We start from the raw sequence: 22410 nt of genomic DNA, 5'->3' as shown, positions 1-22410 counted from the left end.
TGGGCGGAGAAGGTTACTGCATCCCTGCTACTGTCCACTTCAATTGGAGCAATACTGCAGTATCCGTTTTGTTCACTACACTGTGGACAGGAGCAACTGCAGAACAGGCAATTGGCGTGAGTGCCGGATGTCAGACCCCGCCAATCAGATATTGACAGGATAGAACATCAAAATAGAAGTCCGGAAACTATTTTTAAGGGGTGATTCACACTGTGTCTTTTGCAGGCTGGCTTTGGTGCCAATGCTGTGCCACAAATCTGGCATGCAGCCATGTGGCATCCACCTCCCTTTGTTTTTAATGGGAAGCCATGGTTTATGACAATAAACCACACCAAATTCTTTCTGCAAAAACCACTGTATGAAAGGCTGCTAAGAGAAAAATTCCTTTACTACTCCAAATATTGCAATCAGAACAAATCCCTGGATTAATGTCCCATCTCCAGAAATCTAGTAACAAAAACCTGCAATATTTTTACACATCAGGTAAGGCATCCAGGATCTTCTAAAACTTGAACAATGTATCAGCCATCATGGCCTCCTGTGGCAGGGAGTTCCATAATCTCGCTGCACTGATTGTGAGACCTTCTTTCCTCCAGATGTAGAGGATGCCCTTTTGTCATAGTTACTGGCCTAGGTGTAAAAAGATGATTAGAATGATGACTGTCCATTCATATATTTGTACATTGCAATCCGATCTCCACACTAAGCAAGCCCAAGTTGAATAACCTGTCATGGTACTGCAAACCACCCATTCCCTTAATTACCTTGGTTGCCCTCCTCTAGATCATCTATGTCCTTCTTATATGCAGGCGCAATATAATGTACACAATATTTCATGTGTGGTCTGACTGGTGATTTGTATAGAGGCAAAACTTTGTTCTTGTCACCTGAGAAAAGTATGAAACTAGGAGCAGGTTCAGGGGATCTATACATTAATGGAGATTTCAGCATGAAATATGATGCAGTTTTTTTTTTACTAAGGCATATAACTTATTTTTCCATATCAGATGTGTCCATAGCCTGTAACTCTTTCACTACGGCGCTGGAACGATAGGCAAACCTGGCGCCCGCAGGTCTCTGCTGTTTCAAACAGCAGAGACCTGCTAATTACAGCAAATGGCAATAATGCTGATCGCGGTAATTAAAGCCTTTAGATGCCGTGATCAAGTGGCTCAGAGACTCTATGGCCGGTGAGGATGCTGGTAATTCATTTGAATGCGCTCGGCCTCGCAGAAGAAGCTGGAGGCATTCATGCTGCAATTCTTATTTTGGCCACTAGGTGGCAGGTCAACATAAGAAATGAGCAATGGTCAGTAATAAATGCATTTTAAAAACCCATGATTGTTCAAAATTAAAAAATAGATTTTATATCCTCAAATACGAGCTTTAAAATAATTACAAAAAAGTAAAAAAAAACTGTTTAAAATATATAAAAATTGTAAAAAAATATACAAATTTAAATCACCCCCCCCTTTCAATATAATAAAAAAATAAATGCCTAAATAACCTAAAATATAAACATCATGGGTATAACCGCGACTGAAAACGCCTGTACTATTATAAATATAAAAATATTTTTCCAATAGGGCAAATGACGCAACGGAAAAAAGGGTCAAAATGGCCAATTTGCCATTTTTTTCATTGTTTCTCTTACCCCAAAAAAGTAATAAAATGTGATCAAAAAGTCACACACACTCCAAAATGGTATCAATAAAAACAGATTGTTCCACAAAAAATTAGCCCCCACACAGCTCAGTACATATGACTATAAAAAAAAAGTTATGGGGCCAGAATATGGTGATGTAAAACAACCTTTTTTTTTTCAGAGTATAAATAAATTTTTAAAATATTTAGACATTAAAAAAAAATAACTTTACATATGGTGTATTGTTGCATCCCCCCCCCCCCCCCAATTCCACCCCGTTTGTAAAAATTTTTTACTGCTTCCTACTACATTGTATGCCATAATTAATGATGGCATTAGAAAGTACAACTTGTACCGCAAAGAATAAGCCATCATACAGCTAGGTGAACAGAAATAAAATAAGTTATGGCTCAAGGAAGATATGGAAGAAAAATGAAAATGCAATAGTGAAAAAAACTCCAGTATCCTAAGGGTTAAGAGCTATGTACACCTTTTGGGGGCATTTTTTAGTTTTTTATTAGTGCATTGTACTCATTATGAGATAAAAATAATTTTTTCTTTATTAAAAATATGGACTCCTTTTCTCTGTACAGAGCTGAGATGCTCTACTAGCGGGGTCTGAATCTTGTCTCTGCTCCCACAGTCAAGGAGCTGATAGGCTTCTTATTTATGCTCTCAGACCTTATAAATACTCATCAAAGCTCAATCTTTATCTTACTGATAAGAATGTGGCTTAAAGAGGACCTTTCACCGATTCTTACCCTATGAACTAACTATACAGACATGTGGAGCGGCGCCCGGGGATCTCACTGCACTTACTATTATCCCTGGGCGCCGCTCCATTCTCCTGCTATGCCCTCCGGTATCTCCGTTCCCTAAGTTATGGTAGGCGGAGTCTGCCCTTGTGCTGCTGTAGCGCTGGCCAATCGCATTGCAGAGCTCACAGCCTGGGAGAAAATAACCTCCCAGGCTGTGAGCTCTGCGCTGCGATTGGCCAGCGCTAGAGCAGAACAAGGGCAGACTCCGCCTACCATAACTTAGGGACTGGAATCTCCGCCTACTATAACTTAGTGAGTGGAGATACCGGAGGGCATAACAGGAGAACGGAGCGGCGCCCAGGGATAATAGTAAGTGCAGTGAGATCCCCGGGCGCCGCTCCACATGTCTGTATAGTCAGTTCATAGGGTAAGAATCGGTGAAAGGTCCTCTTTAAATAAGTGTTTATGACCTCTTAGTAGTTTAGAGGTAAGGGTTATTAAATAACCTGCACAAAGTGAAAGTAGGATGCACACAGCTAGAAAAACATTTAACCCTTTTTGACAGAACGGCTTAATAGGTTTAAAGGGGTTCTCCGGGAATTAAGAAAATGAAAATACTTAGATATTACTTTATAATAAATATTTTCTCAAATACCTTTCATTAGTTATAATGTCTCATTTTGTCTAGGGAGCAATCATTAGGAGAAATAAAATGGTGCCGTCCTATTAGTCCACAAAAAACCTGTCCTACTCACACGGAACTGAGCTAAAGAGCTGCCTCATCCTCCTCTTTGCTGGCCAGGGATTATGATCCTGAATACAGATAAGATCTTCAGCTGAATCTCTCCAGGAATGGGGTTCATGAGAAGACCTGAGAGGAGGGTGGGGATGTGGATAATGAGCAGCAGCACTTGTATGCAGTATCCATTACCACAGTCTGTCCTGTCTGTCCTCTCTTTACTTCAACAGTTTCCTCATGAACTCCATTACTACAGAGATTCATCTGAAGATCTTATCATCTGTATTCAGGACCATATCCCTGGGCAGCAGTGAGGAGGCTGAGGCAGCTCATTGCTCTGAAGTAACTTGTTCTGCTGTGTGATTAGGACAGGATTGAGTAATAATAGACGGCTGCTATTTCTCGTGCATGGCATTGGGGGACACAGCACCATGGGTATATGTCCAACTACCACTAGGAGGCGACACTAGACATAAAAAGTGTTGGCTCCTCCCCTTTGGGCTATACCCTCTCCACAGGCACTAGGCTGATCAGTCTTGTTCTAGTGTCCGTAGGAGGCAGACCTGACCTGCTTTTTGTGCAGGTCATCCTACTACTTTTTTATTTTCTTTTTTTCTTCAATCATTTTTTCTTTTTTCTTCTCTGCAGGTTCCGGCCTGCTGCAGGGGTGGCTCCATCGTGTTCCACTTTAGTTGCCCCCCTGCGGGCGCATACTCAGGTACCTGGCAGCCACCCAGTCCCCAAATCTGCTTCCGCAGTGGAATTCCGGCAGTCCCACGGTTCCCGTGTTGAGTCCGCCGAGGGGGTGGTTATTGCTGCGCCTGAAGACGTCTGAGGGTGAGTATGTTCCCTTAGATTAGGGTCTCCCACCCTCCTCCCCGGGCCTGGGCGCGTCCCCCCCCCCCTCTCCTCCCTTCCCGGATACCTGCATCTCTTAGCCTGTATCCTGGCCCCAGAAGCCCCCTGGCCTTCCGTTTTTCTCTCTCTGGTGGTCGCTTCTCCAGTTCTCTCCCCCACCTGGCCCCCATTCGTTGCGGCAGATCCGCGAGCACTTCCGCTCGTCCCCGGCCGCGCTCCACTAATTGAGGCCCCGGCTTTTCGGGCCTACTTGGCCGCAACTCCCCGCCCACTCCTGAGCTTCCTGGGCTTGCATGGGGGGAGCCTGGGAGGGGCCTCTCCTGCCTGTCCAATCCAGCTCCAGCGCGGGTTCCCTGCTCTGTCTCAGAGGGGCGGTTCTTCCTCTTGCTGCCGGCTCCTTCTCTCACCGGGTCGCCATCTTGCTGCTCTCCTGCATGGGGCGCACTGGGATACAGCTCCTGGGGTCTGGTAGGCAGCCTCCGGCTGATTTGCTTCTGCAGGCCCCCCCCCCCCCCTCTCTCAATTGCTCCCGGGGCCAGATAGGACAGCCCTGCTGCTCTATGAAGGCCTCCTCTCCCAGCCTCCCTATCGGGTCGCCACGTATTTCACGTGCGTCCGTTGTCTACGGAGGTTTCCATGTGGTCAGCTTGTCCCCCCCCTCCCACCCTTTTCTGTAGGTCCCCCCTGAATGGGCTCCCTCCCTTGCGGTCAGGAGTAGCCCACAGACCAACCTCGGATGGTCTCAACTAGCTTCCACCCCTCCTCGGCATCCTCGGGTCGCCCCCAGGACAGGCCTGAGGCTGGTGACGAAGCCTTCTCTGTCAGTTGCCTCTGGGGACACCTCTGCACCGATTCCCTCGGAACAGAGCATCAGGCGGTCTTCCACCATACAGAATCCCTCTGTAAATGTTAAGACAAACGTGCACGGAGGAACCTACCCTACCCAGGTTTGGTGCCCCTCTAGTGGACTTTCGGATGGCGCTCTCCTGCCTGCACAGGTAATTACCGCACAGGTAAGGCAGCCGTCACCGTGCTTAGCACTACGTGGTGTCTCTGGTACGTACGCCCTCGTAGGCTGTACACGACAGACCTTCCTGGTTCCCCTATACCAGGGGCTATGTTCTAGGAAAGCTCATAATTCAGGCAAACGCCTCTTGTAGGGTTGGCAACCCTTCTCAGCCTCTAAAGGTTCTTTTGTAGTGCCTGTACCAGAGAATACAGGCCGGCTTCTATGCCGTGGCGATTACATCTGTCTGTTTCCAGCCACATTGTTACTTTCATAGGTAGAGTTCCTACACCTACTCCAGATGCTGTAGCCATTACTCCTGGCTGGCTCTAAGGTGTTCCATGCAGCACTATTTCCCCCTACCGGGTGAGATATACAGGCCACCTTCAATTGCCGTAGCAATTGCACCTGACTGTTTCCAGCCACCTTGCTCCCTTCATAGGTAGAGTATCTACACTATCTCCAGAGGCTGTAGCCGTTGCTCCTATCTGGCCTTATGGTGTACCTTGCGGCACTATTTCTCCCTTACCGGACGAGCTATTAAGGCCACCTTGTATTGCCGTGGCCACTGCACCTACTTCATTATAGTGTGCACCAAACAGCCATCTTACTTCCTTCATAGCTGAAGTTCCTGCACCATCTTCAGATACTGTTGATGCGGCCCTGTTTCCCTCTTTTCAGGTGAAATAGAGGGCCTCCTTCAGTTGCCATTGCACCTACCTAATTGTGGTGTGCACCTGTCGTTCTTTGTGGTACCGTGCGGCCCTATTTTCCCCTTCCCAAGCAGAATATAGGTACCATTGCTAACGCGGTAACCATCGCACTTCTCTGGTCCTAGGGTGCACCATGCGGCCACATCGCTCTAATCTTAAATCTAGTACCTCTACCATCTCCAGATGCTGTACCCATTGCACCTGTCTGGTCGTATCTCTGCACTATACAGACGTATTTCTACCTTACAGGTTGAGGACCTGTACCCTCCAAATGCGGTCGCATTCCCGGATGCTGTGGCTTTGTTTCCACTCCCCTTAGGCTCCATTCACACGTCTGCAAATGGGTCCGCATACGTTCCGCAATTTTGCGGAACGGGTGCGGACCCATTCATTTTCTATGGGGACGGAATGGATGCGGACAGAACACAGTGTGCTGTCCGCATTTGCGGAGCGCGGCCCCGATCTTCGCGTCCGCAGCTCCGCAAAAGATAGAACATGTCCTATTCTTGTCCGCAGCTTGCGGACAAGAATAGGCATTTCTATAGGGGTGCCGGGCGGGTGTGTTGCGGATCCGCAATTTGCGGGTCCACAACACACCACGGACGCGTGAATGGAGCCTTAGAGTGCAACGTGCAGCCACTTTACCTCGGTTTTAGGCGTGTATTTTTAGTATCCCACGTGCTGGGCCCTATGGTGCAATCTGTGGCCCATACAGTTTCTGTATTACTGGGTGCTTCCTTCCCCGGGCTCTAATCTGTGCTGCGGATGTTGGTTACTTCCCTTTTTGGTTCTTCCATACATCTGCCACTCCGTTACTGTCGTGCTCTATGGTCTCCTTGTACTTTCTCAAAGCACTGTCCACAACAGGCCATCCTGGTTCAGCATGTACATGGTAGCCATATCTGGCAGGGATGGGCCAGCCCAACCCCCACCTCGACCTTGTCGGTCTAGTGCTACTTTTGGTTTACCCAGTATATAGCTGATCTGGTGGGTGGTCCACATACAACCACGCTCCCTACACCATGGCCAGGTGGTTGTTGGCTTTTGTTGCTCTTGCCATCCCTATAGAATACTACTGTCTGCTGCACTCCACGTTACCCCATATTATAAAGGAGTACTCGCGTTGTTTTCTATTACAGGGCGGACCATTCCTGGTGGAGTACAGTGATCTCCACTGGATCTTCTCCTTGTTGGGGTACGTAGCTTGGTGAGCACCGGCCGCTGCAGCAGTTTTCGGTCATCACTGGATGTCCTCCGCCACACGGAATCCTTCTGGGGTCAGCGACATTATCCTCGCTGGACGTCCTTCCTGATGAGTCAGGGACAGAACCACTGAGCGCCACACACCTGCCTGGTAGGTGGATTTTCTGCAGATTGCTCTGGCATCGGACAGGGTTCCGTAGTTCCTTCTGGGTCCGGGTGTTCCCTTATATTCTCTGCTTAGTTGTACTATATGACAGAGGGCAGTCCCCTTGGACCTTGTTATTGTCTGCGCCTGTCAGGTACTTTCTCCCCCTGGGAGTCTTCTGTATGTCGGTCGCAGCGCTGGTTTCTACATTTCGTGTAGTCACACCCCGTTTCCTTCATAGCGACTTTGCCATTCCTTATGCATATGAGTGTCTGTCGATTTAGTGGTACAACCCAAGCCGCTGTACTTGCCTTGTCCGGGACAATGTATGCAGATTGCTAGCCACTATTCTTGGACTGGCTAGTTGTCCATGGCCAATTCCTTCCCCTATGGTGGTTCTTTTCACTTTTTCTTGAATATTCTGGCTTTTGTTGTCCTCTGGTGGTTCAGTTCCTGGTTCCTTGTGAGCCCATACCGGGTACTCCTTTCTGGAGTCCCTGTCCCCGTTCATTTGACCGGACAGATTCTGTATGATAATCGTTGTTTGGGGGGGGGGGCCTGGGTTGATTGTTCCCCTTGTGGGTTCCAATAGCCTTGTGGACCTCTTGGGATTTGTGTCTATCTTCCCATCCTCCCACGTCAAGTACCTGGTATTAAGTGGTTTAGTGCTACGGTTTGCATTTCCACCTTATGGTCTCCTTTGGGAGGGACTTCCTCCTGTTTGTAGAACCTTCCTCCTTAGACTGTTGGGAGTACTCTCCTTCTCCTCCCATGTCTCTCAGTCCAGTGTGTCCCTGCTGAGATTTCCTGGGCCTGCATCTGTGGGATGCATTTCTTATCTCTTCTTTTTTCCTGGCCTTTACTTACAACCCCCTCCCTTTCCAAGGGTTGACGGTTTCCCTTAGTGCCTTTGGGGTTTTCACCTTTTAATATGGCACTTAACTTCATCACCTGCTTTGCGGTGAGGGGAGACCTGCTCCCTTCACATGTGAGCCTTACTATGGCTTCCCTCACTCGTTTGGCCTTCAGTGATTCCATGTTTCCTTGCTCCCTTGGCCTGTCAAGGGTTGGCCACAGGGTGTTTGTGCTTTGGCCTGAGACAATTAGAATGTTAGGTAGCTCCAATACGCGGTGCTGTCCTACTTTCTCTCCAGCCTTTGGCTGAGCTGGATGTTCCCCTTTGCCTTCTTCTTGCATTTGGGACTTTCTCCCAGGCATTTGTCCTGGGGTGCTGGCAGTCTTCACTGTTGCTTCCTTGGGGTTTCTCCCTTGTTATGAGGCTTCTTGCCTATTCCGTGCTTTTCTCCTGTTGGGTCACATGGTTCTCCTGCACCTGTATGCCCAACCGGTGGCATGGCTGTTCAATTCCCACCCTCGGGGACTGCTTTGGGACGTCCCATGGTGCTGTGTCCCCCAATGCCATGCATGAGAAAATTAGATTTTTTGTACTCACCGTAAAATCCTTTTCTCGTAGTAGGCATTGGGGGACACAGATCCCACCCTACGTTTTTTACTTCCGCTTCTCCGGATCTCTTGATCTTTCCCGATACGGGAGTTGTTGGTTCCTTGCCTTTCTTCTCTCTCCTACTGCTTTTGGTACAAACTGATCAGCCTAGTGCCTGTGGAGAGGGTATAGCCCAACGGGGAGGAGCCAACACTTTTTATGTCTAGTGTCGCCTCCTAGTGGTGGTTGGACATATACACATGGTGCTGTGTCCCCCAATGCCTACTACGAGAAAAGGATTTTACGGTGAGTACAAAAAATCAAATTTTTATTTCTCCTAATGATTGCTCCCTATAAGAAATGAGACATTATAACTTATGAAAGGTATTTGGGAATATATTTATACTAAAGTAATACTTAGTTATTTTTATTTTCTTAATTCCCGGAGAACCCTTTTAATAAAGGCCAATTTAAAAAAAAAAATTTTAGCCCCAAATGAGTAAAATGCAATTGTAAAAAAATTATCCCCCAAAGGTGTACATAGCCTTTAAGCATTATAGATTTGCATAATATAGTATATAATCGTTGCTTATTTTTTAAGTAAATGTCCACCCTTTTGTGGATCATTGTTAGTATTTTTGTTTATCTTCTATAATGCTCTTTGTATTCTATAACTCTGTGTTGAGCCTTCATTTTTTCTAGTCTACACTAGGTTAATGGTGCCTGTTAACTCCATCAAAAATGAAGGTTTCTAAGTGAAAAAAAGTCCTTCACAGTACATATGGGCAGAATGTTGTGACCCAGTGGATTTGAAAGTTACTGCATTGTTTGGATGTTAGGTCTGAATTGTCTAATTGAATTTTACTGTATATATTGTGTGGTTGTAAAATGACTAAAACTTTATGCATGCGATCTACAAATTTGTTTCCCAGACAGCCTCTATCAGTCAGTCAGTCAATCAATCTCTACAGATTCCTGGCCCTCCATCTAGTACAAACAGTGACCGTGGATTCTTCTCTCCTCCAACTTTAAGTGCTGGACTGTCTGTTGGTAAGAATACGTGGAAATATTACTTTGATACATTATTTATGATTAAATATATTTTTTCCTTACTTACATATTTCAACTCTGTTGTGACATCCATTTTTGCAAGCTGTTATTATCTCGTACTGTTCCAGAGCTTGTTTTGGAAACCCATTTTTTTAATACCCATTTTGTAAATTTTGAGTTATTAAAGAGATTTCTGCTTTTCGGGACCCTTATGTTATAGACTAGAGCAGACGGTGTGCAACAAAGAGTGCAAGTCCAACACCAAAAATGGTTAAAACGCTTGTTCAGTTTCATGATATTGATGACCTATCCTCAAGATAGGTCATCAATATCCGATTGGTGGGGGTCCAAATCCCGGCACTAGTGTTGCGCGAACTTCTGTTTTTAAGTTCGGCGTCTAAAGTTCGGCTTCCGGTTAGCGGAGGATCCCGATATGGATTCCGAATTCCGTTGTGGTCCGTGGTAGCGGAATCAATAATCGGCCATTATTGATTCCGCTACCACGGACCACAACGGAATTCGGAATCCATATCGGGATTCTCCGCTAACCGGAAACCGAACTTTAGACGCCGAACTTAAAACAGAAGTTCGCTCAACACTACCCGGCACTGAGTTATCCAACTGTACCAAAACTACAGTTTGTCCCACAAAGTGAGTCAAAGAAATAAGTAAAAGCACGCCCTCTGACGATGGAAAAATGAAAAAGTAATGGCTCTAAGGATATGGCAAGATAAAAAGAAAAGTAATTTATTGTGCAAAAGCAGTTGTAGACCATAAAAAAAGATATAAATTGGGTATTGCCATAATCATACTGACCCACAGAATAAAGGTAACATGTTATTTATGCCACACCGTGAATACTACAAAATTTATAAAGCATAGAAACAATTGCAGAATTACTTTTGCAGCTTTCATACAGCCCTCGACAAAAAATATTTTCTGTTACTTTTTTTTTTTTTTTTACTTCTCTAGTCCTATTTCAATATCATAATTTGTAGTCTTTAACTTAATTCTATTTGCATTCTTCCAGGATTATCTCGAGGACCCAGTCCTGTTGTTCTTGGATCTCAGGAGTCTCTTCCTGTGGCAGCTGCCTTTACAGAATATGTGCATGCTGTTTTTGAAGAGGGTGGATTAGAGGGGTAAGTCTGCAGACATGTACCGTAATTAGAAGCTATATTTTTTTTATACGGTTTTAACCTCTTAAACTGTACTTCGACATACAGTTATGTCATGGAGATGGATGGTCCAGGGCTTCCCTTGAAATAACCTTCTCCCAACTTGACTATTCAACCAGGTTCTATAGTCCTGCTTATCGTTATTGGTACCCATGAAGTTTAAGTACATAATGTGGAATATCCACAGAAAAAAAAAAATCAAGTGAAACTGCTTTTTTGTATAGAGCACTCATGTTAAATACAAAGAGCAAATGATAAACAACAATTTAAAACAAAAAACAATAGGAGGGGAAAAATAGAAAAACCTAAAGCTTGATGTGACACTGGTATTGGCACCCTTTACATTTAATTAGTATGTAAACACATTTTCACTCGCCTGTGGTAAATCACAAACGATAATCACCTGTGATTGTCGGTGGCCATGTGACGTGTTTATTAGCCAATGAATGATGACTTCAGTGTTTGAAAAAAGCCACATGTTAGGCCCTGTTCCTTCATCACAATAGTGAAGACAAAGGAGCTGTCTGAGGACATCAGAACTGCTATTAAGAAGTTTGCCAAGCTTGGAACCGTCAAGAACCTCCCTGGATGTGGGGGGAAGAGGAAAATTGACAAGAGATATTTCCGAAGGTTGGTGAGAATGGTGGAAAAAAACACCTCGTCAAGCATCCAAAGACCTGAAGGCCAACCTGGAACAGTACCGTACACCACAAACTAAACCAAGCAGAGCTTTATGGGCGAAGGCCAAGAAAGAAACCATTGCTGAAGAAAAGACATAAAAAGGAATGACTGATCTGTGCCAAAGATTACCTTGACAAACCACAATCCTTCTGGGAAAATGTTCTGTGGACAGACGAAACAAAAATTTTGCTTTTTGGCGATGCAAAGCAACAGTTTGTTTACAGACGGCGCAATGAAGCTTATAAGGAAAGAACACCCTACCAACAGTTAAGCATGGTGGAGGATCCATAATGCTGTGAGGTTGCTTTGCTGCATCTGGTGCTGGAGGCCTTGACCGTATCACAGGAATCGTGAAATCAGAGAATTATCATAAGATTTTAGAGCGAAATGTCCTACCCAGAGTAAGAAAACTTGGTTTGAATCGAAGATCATGGGTCCTCCAGCAAGACAAGGACCCAAAGTACACAGGAACGGTTGAAAAAGAAAAAATGTACTGTTTTAAAATGGCCAGCAATGAGTCCTGACCTTAATCCCATTGAAAATCTTTGGGGTGAGCTGAAATCTGCCATTGGGAAAAAGAACCGTGCAAACATTCAAGAGCTTGAACAAACTGCAAAGGAAGAGTGGGAGAAAATACCAGATGAGAAGTGCAAGAAGCTTCTAGATGGCTACATGGAGGCTGTCATCAATGCCAAAGGGTATTCAACCAAGTATTAATTAGGGGTGCCTTTATTGCTGCACATGTTGTTTATTCTGTTTCTTCTTTGAAATTACAACATGTAAGTTGAAAAACAATATTTTATTGTTGTATTACTTTGGATCACGAATTAAAAAATCATAAGGATATAACTTTGGTACATTTCTATTTATTTCTGAGAATATCGTACAGTCTATGATAAAAAAAAATGAAGGGGTGCCAATAATGGTGAGCAGCACTGTAAGTCTTTAGAGGAAAGAGGCTTCCTTTGTCACACCATCAGCCCCCTGCAATGTGATTGTGGGGTGCTGATGGTTGCTGTTGTGGTCAGAGGTCTAACAATGGCCTGCCCAGTGTGAAAGCCTGTTAGCCCCTGTATGAGGCCGGTTTAAAAAACTCCTGTCAGTAGCATACTGACAGGCAGACATTATACACTGCAGTACATGAGTAGTGGTGTGTATTATGTAAGCAATCAGAATATTGCTTGTTAAAGTACACATGTGAGACTAATAGATATTGTAAAAAAGAATAATAAAAGTGTAAAGTAGCTTACCAATACATCCCTCCCAATTGCAGTTTTTAGCAGTTAACCCCTTAATAACCAGCCTGTTGAAGGATTAGATTACATCATCTCATAGAAGTCTATGGATAGGGGAGTGGGTAGGGAGGAAACGCAAAAATAAAAAAAGACCAAGTCAGATAGACATGATTCAGTGTTATCTCACCCGAGTGCATTATTCACATCTTTGGTGATCAGGACTTCTCTATGTATTCCGTGGTGAAATGTGATGAACAGCAAGTCTCCCCCCACAAGCTCACAGGCATATAAAATGTGCCAGGTACAAGTCATATAATGGTCAGATCAGTGCTATCAATGATGTAGGTACACATGTCCCTTGTTGTAAAACAATACCTGAACATTTATGCACACTGTAACCCTTTTACAACCTTGGGGCGTACATATACGCCGGATGTTGTGTCTTTAAAGATGTCACCTGCTCCGGAACGGAGTGGGCACCTTGCTCCTGGGGATCGAACTGCTCCCCCTCCCCCCTGCCGAGATCATGGAGCCATTCAGTTGCTATGGTAGCCTTGGGTCTTCTGAAGGCTTTAAGACCTGTCATAGTTGAGTACCTATAAATCCCTGCCACAGCTACGTACTGAATCTCCCATAGGCTGCAATGGTAAATCATCCATCGCATGTTAAAACCCCCTAGTGGAACCAAAAATAAGAATTTTAAATTTTAGGTTTTTTTCTTGTTGCTTCACCTGGCAAAAAACTGAATAAAAAGTCATGCGCCCAATGATAGCAATGAAAAATACAGATTTAACCACAAAAACTGAGTGCTCACACAGTTCTGTAGATGTAGAAAAGTTATGGGGGTCAGAATTTTGTTCTTTTTTCTTATTTATTTTTTTAAACACTAGAACTATAGAAAGACTACAAAAAGTTGGTATCGCTGTAATCTTACTGACCTGCAACATGGAATTAAAGAGCATCTGTCAGCATGATCCTCCTGAACTAGGCATATCGTGTTAGGGTTGATCATGTTGAGTAAAATGATACCTTTCTTTTGTCTGTAGGATGATCTGCTGTAGCGATATCTTCATTTTAAAATTTATGCAAAGTAGGAATTTTGAGCACCAAGGGGCTTGTCGGATCCCTTGAAGCACTGCTAACACAACGCCCCTGTGCTTTGCACATTCCCCCTTCCCTTTGATTGACAGAGCTAGACATCTTGTCTAGCCCTGTGTTCTTGTGCCTCCATCGAGTTGGCTCAGAGACTCTGTGCTTGTGCAGTGTATCTGATTCTGCTTTCCAAGCTTGGGAAGCAGCATCTCTTGCTGACCGCACACTGTCCTAGGCGGTCAGCACATATTGACTAATGTTTCATATTCACCACTCATATTTCACTCCTGATGATGTGCTGTGACCACTGCAGCTCAGAAAGTGTTGAGTGTTTAAGTAAGTGAGGGACTGAGTTCCCTTTGTAGCTAGTCTAGGCGTATTTAGGAAGTGACCAGAGTTGTATCTGTACTGAGAGTCTGCCCCTATTGAGCCGTGGTGATTCTGGACAATTGTTGCCACCAGTTGATTGTCAGTGTTCTGAATATACAATAATACTACTGAATGTTAGGAATCCAACCATTGCCTCAGGGACATGGTTAAGAGAGAAGGGATCAGACCCAGGTGTGCAACAATACTCTTCTCTCACCTGCTTCCGACTAGTTCAGCCTCCAGGTTTTAAAAAGTAACTGCCGTTAAAAAAAAAATTGTTTGCTAATGTGTAGTGACAGTGGCAGGGAACATTTTTGTAATATACTTTATTTAGGGAAAACTTTATTTGTGGTAGAAAACTGGGGCTGAAATGTCCCTTAGCAGCACTCTCTCAAATGAGCCTTTCTAAGGGCCACCCGTCTTCTAGCAGCATAGGAGAGACGGGCTGTTCGGGAGCTGCGGGCCTCTGCCTGGCCTGCTCCATCACAGCCTGGTGGGCACAGGAGCCTTATGTGTTTATAAAGTAAATATACATTCCCCCTTTTTATAAAATATGATGAACTTGTACAGTATGTATGCTCTCTGGCCAGCGTTGTCAATGAGCTGCTTCCCCCCTGCACTCCCGGCGTGCTGACTAATGAACCAGCCGCTGTGAGGGATGCCTGACCGAGCGGTAAGCTCTCACTGCAGGGAGGCAGGGGAAGCTCTTCTTATACAGTATATATGGACATAACTGTCCTTATATTCTGTATAAGAGCTTCCCCTGCCTCCCTGCACGGTCTGTATTGAGCGCTTACCACTCACTACAGGCATCGCTCCTGGCGGCTGGTTCACGCCGGGAGTGCAGGGGGAAAGCTCAATGACAACGCTACATAGTGTACAAGTCCATTATATTTAATAAAAAAGGTGTAAGGTAGATTTAATTTTAACACCTAAGACTCCTGTGCCCACCAGGCTGTGAGGGAGGCAGAGGCCCGCAGCTCCCGCACATCCCGTCTCTCCTATGCTAATAGAAGACGGATGTCCCTTAGTAACCCTCATTTGAGAGAGCGCTGCTAAGGGACATTTCAGCCCCAGTTTTCTACCACAAATAAAAGTTTTCCCTAAATAAAGTACATTACAAAAAATGTATATACCAAGGGGAGAAACAGCTGGATCGCACATCCACATGCTATGCTATGCTTTGATCTAATAAAACTCACTTCTCAGCGCAATATATAGTGTACAGCCCCCAATCCTGCAGTCAGAGTAGGTCCCACTCTAAGAGGCAGCCTTGACGTGGTGAGTGGGCTTATGCCTTTTGATGAAAATGTACACTAATGCCTCTTGTACAGCATGCAGTATAGGGGGTTGTACACTTACGGTAATATTGCGCTGAGAAGTGAGTTTAATTAGATTTAAGCATAGCATTGTGGATGTGCGATCCAGTTCTGTTTTTCTCCCCTTGATATATGCAATGTGTATTTTTCTTCTTTATTACTGGTATCAGCGCTCCTCCCATTCGGCACATGTGGTTTTAATTTAGCAGAAGTCTGCATATAAGTGGTAATTGATCTGCAGTTCCTGATGGCAAAGGACATGTTGTTGTGTTAGACAACTGTTCAGATGGTGCAGTACTGCGTGGTGGCCTTTGTTTTTGTGGTGCTGTGCTGGTGGGTTGGTGGGACCCAGTGCTGTGGGTGGCATTGTCAGACAGCAGGGTTGCCCTGGGTCCTGCCGCCTACTAGGGCAGTGCCGCTTTGTCACCACACTGTGCTGCGCCTATTTTGTCAGAGTAGGTACAACTCTAAGAGGCAACCTTGACGTGGTGAGTGGGCTTATGCCTTTTGATCAAAATGTACACTAATGCCTCTTGTATAAGTATGCAGTATAGGGGGTTGTACACTTAATATTGCGCTGAGAAGCGAGTTTAATTAGATCGAAGCATAGTATTGTGGATGTGTGATCCAGTTCTGTTTCTCTCCCCTTGACATATTATAAAAATGTTCCCGGTCACTGTCCCTACACATTAGCAAAAAAATAAATAAATTAAATTGCAGTTAGCTTTTAATACAAAAAGATACAATGAAATAACCTAATGTTTTCTAAACACAGCTTATAGTGTTAAGATTGAAGATGTATGCCTTCTATCTAGTTATCAGTGAATCCACCTGTACTGTGCAGTATTAAAACATAAAAAAATTAATGTGGTATCACAGTAATCGTACAGACACACAGAATAAAGGTAATGTTATTTATGCCGCCTGATAAAAGCCAGAAAGAAAACCATGGCGGAATATCCGTTTTTTTCCATACCCCCTGGAACAGTTAATAAAAGTTTAATAAGTTGTATGTACCCCAAAATGGTGCCTTTGACCCGTACACCTCATCATGCGGAAAAAAAAAAAAAAAATCATACATGTGGCTGAACAAAAACATTGCTTCATCCTAAAGGTGAAAAATAGGCTGGTTCTAAAGAGGTTAATATTTTAGCCCTCTTTTTGAATGTAGATATGTCTACTTTATAAAATCTAGTGCCCCCACTGCACTGCAATCTAGTGCTTATGTTATGTTGCCTTCTGTTCTGCAGCTCGGGGGTACGCATCTCAGGAGAACTGACTATGTCATTTCCGGGAGGTATACTTCGTGTGTTTGGGGGACCAACTCCACCTCCTGTGTTAAGCTTTAGACTGATCCACACATCTGACGTTGAGCATTTCATTCCAAATCCAGATCTTCTGTACAGGTAAGGGGAAGAGCATATATGCGATTCAAATGGGCTGTGGCCAGTTTTTCAATCCGAGCAGCAAGACAGATGAAGTCATACGTTTTCATACACCTTGAGCTAGTTTCACAGTAGCGTTAAGAGATCCAGCAGGTTTTTCATGGCAAGGAACAGCCTGCTGGGGTTCTTTGGATCCGGCATTGTCAGACGGTACCGGAATACCCGCCAGGCCCATTAACTATAATTCAGCCATGCAAAAACAGCTGTGTGCAGAGGTTCTTGTCCGGCCAATTCTTAGCATATTTGCTTGGATGTGGCCGGATCACCGCTGGACCCCATTATAGTGGATGGAGCCAGCAGGAATTCAGGTAGCGTCCGACAATGCCGGATCCAGAGAGCTTTAGCAGGGAACCAGTCATTCAATTATTGTCTGGTAATGCTGGATCTCTTAACGCTAGTGTGAAACTAGCCTTAGCCACATTAAAAGTCACAATCCCTCTCTTAAAGTGGTTTTCCAGGACTTTAATATTGATGACCTATACTCCGATTCAAGTTAAGGGGGTGGAGCCCTCCCATTGAAATTAATAGGACATAAGAGCTGTAATTACACCTGTTCGCCGCTGCAATGTCTACAGTGAGTGGGAAAACAGTTAAGAGAATGCAGCGCTTGTATGAGTGCTGTATTCTCTTCATACAGCTGATCCCCGAGGAGTATAGGTCATCAATATAGGAAGATCCCTGTAACTGCATGATGCTTAGATTACAAGGGAGATAGCATGCAGTTAATCATTAAAGGGGATGGAGCACTCGCACGTGCAGAGACCTCTTCAAGCGGTTTATCAGCAGGGGTGCCGGGAGTTAGACTCCCACCAATCTGATACTGATGATCTGTCCTGAGGATAGGTCATCAATATCATTACAGCGCATGACCCCTTTAACAACTACAGTCCACAGAATTCTCCAATACATGCACAGGAAGAAAGTGACATGCAATATACAACCTATAAAACCCCTGATGCAGAAATCACTGCATTGAAATAAGAGTAAAATAATACTTTATTAACTTCCTATTAAAACATAAAATGCATAACAAATACAAATACGGAACTGACGACCTTCTGTATTAGAGGCAAGGCACTTAACCAGCATAGCCATAAATATATATATATATATATATATATATATATATATATATATATATATATATATATATATATATGACTTCCACTGTACTGTACATCTACGGAGACCTATACAGTAGAAGTCTCATTTTTTTTTTTTTACTGGCTATGCAGCTATTATAGTGGTTAAGCTTTTCTGAAATACAGGCTAAATTAGATTTAAATACACTGGGGTGTCCCCAAGCACTGACTCCATATATGGAGTCAGAGAAGGGACTCCTAAGCTGTGGACTCACACTGAGGGATTCCCTCACTGTACAGTGATCTTCTGCTTAGAAATAGATACACTGACTCAAGCATCGCGCTCGAACACACGTGGTGTTTGGCCGAGCATGCTCGCTCAACACTAGTGAAAAACAAAATGCTGTATAAAGCGCATGTGCAAATACACATTTTGCACATGATTATTTCAAAATATAAAAAAATAAAATATATATATATATATATATATATATATATATATATATATATATATTACTGTGCAAAAGTTTACCAGGTGGAAAAAATGCTGTACAGTACGAATCCTTCCAAAAATAAGTGTTAATAGGACACTTCTAACAAAGACTCCTTGTTCTTCTTTACACTGAAGATGGTTCTTAACCACTTAAGGACCACAGGTTTATACCCCCCTAAAGACCAGGCCCTTTTTTACAAATCGGCACTACACTACTTTCACCGTTTATTGCTCGGTCATGCAACTTACCACCCAAATTAATTTTACCTCCTTTTCTTCTCACTAATAGAGCTTTCATTTGGTGGTATTTCATTGCTGCTGACATTTTTACTTTTTTTGTTATTAATCGAAATTTAACGATTTTTTTGCAAAAAAATGACATTTTTCACTTTCAGTTGTAAAATTTTGCAAAAAAAAACGAGATCCATATAGAAATTTTGCTCTAAATTTATAGTTCTGCATGTCTTTGATAAAAAAAAAATGTTTGGGTAAAAAAAAAATGGTTTGGGTAAAAGTTATAGCGTTTACAAACTATGGTACAAAAATGTGAATTTCCGCTTTTTGAAGCAGCTCTGACTTTCTGAGCACCTGTCATGTTTCCTGAGGTTCTACAATGCCCAGACAGTACAAACACCCCACAAATGACCCCATTTCGGAAAGTACACACCCTAAGGTATTCGCTGATGGGCATAGTGAGTTCATAGAACTTTTTATTTTTTGTCACAAGTTAGCGGAAAATGATGATTTTTTTTTATTTATTTTTTTTTCCTACAAAGTCTCATATTCCACTAACTTGTGACAAAAAATAAAAACTTCTATGAACTCACTATGCCCATCACGAAATACCTTGGGGTCTCTTCTTTCCAAAATGGGGTCACTTGTGGGGTAGTTATACTGCCCTGGCATTCTAGGGGCCCAAATGTGTGGTAAGGAGTTTGAAATCAAATTCTGTAAAAAATGACCTGTGAAATCCGAAAGGTGCTCTTTGGAATATGGGCCCCTTTGCCCACCTAGGCTGCAAAAAAGTGTCACACATCTGGTATCTCTGTATTCAGGAGAAGTTGAGGAATGTGTTTTGGGGTGTCTTTTTACATATACCCATGCTGGGTGAGATAAATATCTTGGTCAAATGCCAACTTTGTATAAAAAAATGGGAAAAGTTGTCTTTTGCCAAGATATTTCTCTCACCCAGCATGGGTATATGTAAAATGACACCCCAAAACACATTCCCCACCTTCTCCTGAGTACGGGGATACCAGATGTGTGACACTTTTTTGCAGCCTAGGTGGGCAAAGGGGCCCATATTCCAAAGAGCACCTTTCGGATTTCACTCGTCATTTTTTACAGAATTTGATTTCAAACTCCTTACCACACATTTGGGCCCCTAGAATGCCAGGGCAGTATAACTACCCCACAAGTGACCCCATTTTGGAAAGAAGAGACCCCAAGGTATTCGCTGATGGGCATAGTGAGTTCATGGAAGTTTTTATTTTTTGTCACAAGTTAGTGGAATATGAGACTTTGTATGAAAAAAAAAAAAAAATGCATTTTCCACTAACTTGTGACAAAAAATAAAAGATTCTAGGAACTTGCCATGCCCCTCACGGAATACCTTGGGGTGTCTTCTTTCCAAAATGGGGTCACTTGTGGGGTAGTTATACTGCCCTGGCATTTTCCAGGGGCCCTAATGTGTGGTAAGTAGGTAAATGACCTGTGAAATCCTAAAGGTGCTCTTTGGAATATGGGCCCCTTTGCCCACCTAGGCTGCAAAAAAGTGTCACACATGTGGTATTGCCGTATTCAGGAGAAGTTGGTGAATGTGTTTTGGGGTGTCATTTTACATATACCCTTGCTGGGTGAGAGAAATATCTTGGCAAAAGACAACTTTTCCCATTTTTTTATACAAAGTTGGCATTTGACCAAGATATTTCTCTCACCCAGCATGGGTATATGTAAAACGACACCCCAAAACACATTCCCCAACTTCTCCTGAGTACGGCGATACCAGATGTGTGACACTTTATTGCAGCCTAGATGCGCAAAGGTGCCCAAATTCCTTTTAGGAGGGCATTTTTAGACATTTGGATACCAGACGTCTTCTCACGCTTTGGGGCCCCTAGAATGCCAGGGCAGTATAAATACCCCACATGTGACCCCATTTTGGAAAGAAGACACCCCAAGGTATTCAATGAGGGGCATGGCGAGTTCATAGAAATTTTTTTTTTTTGGCACAAGTTAGCGGAAATTGATATTTTTAATTTTTTTCTCACAAAGTCTCCCGTTCCGCTAACTTGGGACAAAAATTTCAATCTTTCATGGACTCAATATGCCCCTCACGGAATACCTGGGGGTGTCTTCTTTCCGAAATGGGGTCACATGTGGGGTATTTATACTGCCCTGGCATTCTAGGGGCCCTAAAGCGTGAGAAGAAGTCTGGAATATAAATGTCTAAAAAATTTTACGCATTTGGTTTCCGTGAGGGGTATGGTGAGTTCATGTGAGATTTTATTTTTTGACACAAGTTAGTGGAATATGAGACTTTGTAAGAAAAAAAAATAATAATTCCGCTAACTTGGGCCAAAAAAATGTCTGAATGGAGCCTTACAGAGGGGTGATCAATGACAGGGGGGGTGATCAATGACAGGGGGGGTGATCAATGACAGGGGGGTGATCAGGGAGTCTATATGGGGTGATAACCACAGTCATTGATCACGCCCCTGTAAGGCTTCATTCAGACGTCCGTATGCGTTTTGCGGATCCGATCCATCTATCAGTGCATCCGTAAAAATCATGCGGACATCTGAATGGAGCTTTACAGGGGGGTAATCAATGACAGGGGGGTGATCAGGGAGTCTATATGGGGTGATCACCACAGTCATTGATCATGCCCCTGTAAGGCTTCATTCAGACGTCCGGATGCGTTTTGCGGATCCGATCCATCTATCAGTGGATCCGTAAAAATCATGCGGACGTCTGAATGGAGCTTTACAGGGGGGTAATCAATGACAGGAGGGTAATCAATGACAGGGGGGTGATCAGGGAGTCTATATGGGGTGATAACCACAGTCATTGATCACGCCCGTGTAAGGCTTCATTCAGACGTCCGTATGCGTTTTGCGGATCCGATCCATCTATCAGTGCATCCGTAAAAATCATGCGGACATCTGAATGGAGCTTGACAGGGGGGTGATCAGGGAGTCTATATGGGGTGATCACCACAGTCATTGATCATGCCCCTGTAAGGCTTCATTCAGACGTCCGGATGCGTTTTGCGGATCCGATCCATCTATCAGTGGATCCGTAAAAATCATGCGGACGTCTGAATGGAGCTTTACAGGGGGGTAATCAATGACAGGAGGGTAATCAATGACAGGGGGGTGATCAGGGAGTCTATATGGGGTGATCACCACAGTCATTGATCACGCCCCTGTAAGGCTTCATTCAGACGTCCGGATGCGTTTTGCGGATCCGATCCATCTATCAGTGCATCCGTAAAAATCATGCGGACATCTGAATGGAGCTTTACAGGGGGTAATCAATGACAGGGGGGTGATCACCACAGTCATTGATCATGCCCCTGTAAGGCTTCATTCAGACGTCCGGATGCGTTTTGCGGATCCGATCCATCTATCAGTGCATCCGTAAAAATCATGCGGACATCTGAATGGAGCTTTACAGGGGGGTAATCAATGACAGGGGGGTGATCACCACAGTCATTGATCATGCCCCTGTAAGGCTTCATTCAGACGTCCGTATGCGTTTTGCGGATCCGATCCATCTATCAGTGCATCCGTAAAAATCATGCGGACATCTGAATGGAGCTTTACAGGGGGGTGATCAATGACAGGGGTGTGATCAATGACAGGGGTGTAATCAATGACAGGGGGGTGATCAGGGAGTCTATATGGGGTGATCACCACAATCATTGATCATGCCCCTGTAAGGCTTCATTCAG

General features: G+C 44.0%; 1 protein-coding gene across 3 annotated transcripts in view; it reads left to right on the top strand.

The window, feature by feature from the left end:
- The window catches only part of LOC120989405 (F-BAR domain only protein 1-like), a 179682-nt gene that overhangs the window by 132116 nt on the left and 25156 nt on the right, over positions 1-22410 (top strand). For all 3 annotated transcript variants that reach the window (XM_040417486.1, XM_040417485.1, XM_040417487.1), the window contains exons 21-23: positions 9444-9561; positions 10592-10703; positions 16686-16841. In XM_040417486.1, coding sequence (XP_040273420.1) covers positions 9444-9561; positions 10592-10703; positions 16686-16841 — 386 coding nt within the window. The remainder of the gene's footprint in view (positions 1-9443; positions 9562-10591; positions 10704-16685; positions 16842-22410) is intronic.

This window comes from Bufo bufo, chromosome 2 (assembly GCF_905171765.1).
Source record: "Bufo bufo chromosome 2, aBufBuf1.1, whole genome shotgun sequence".
Classification (NCBI taxonomy): Eukaryota; Metazoa; Chordata; class Amphibia; order Anura; family Bufonidae; genus Bufo; species Bufo bufo.
The sequence above is the reverse complement of the archived record's forward strand: the minus strand, read 5'-3'. Positions and strand labels throughout refer to the sequence as shown.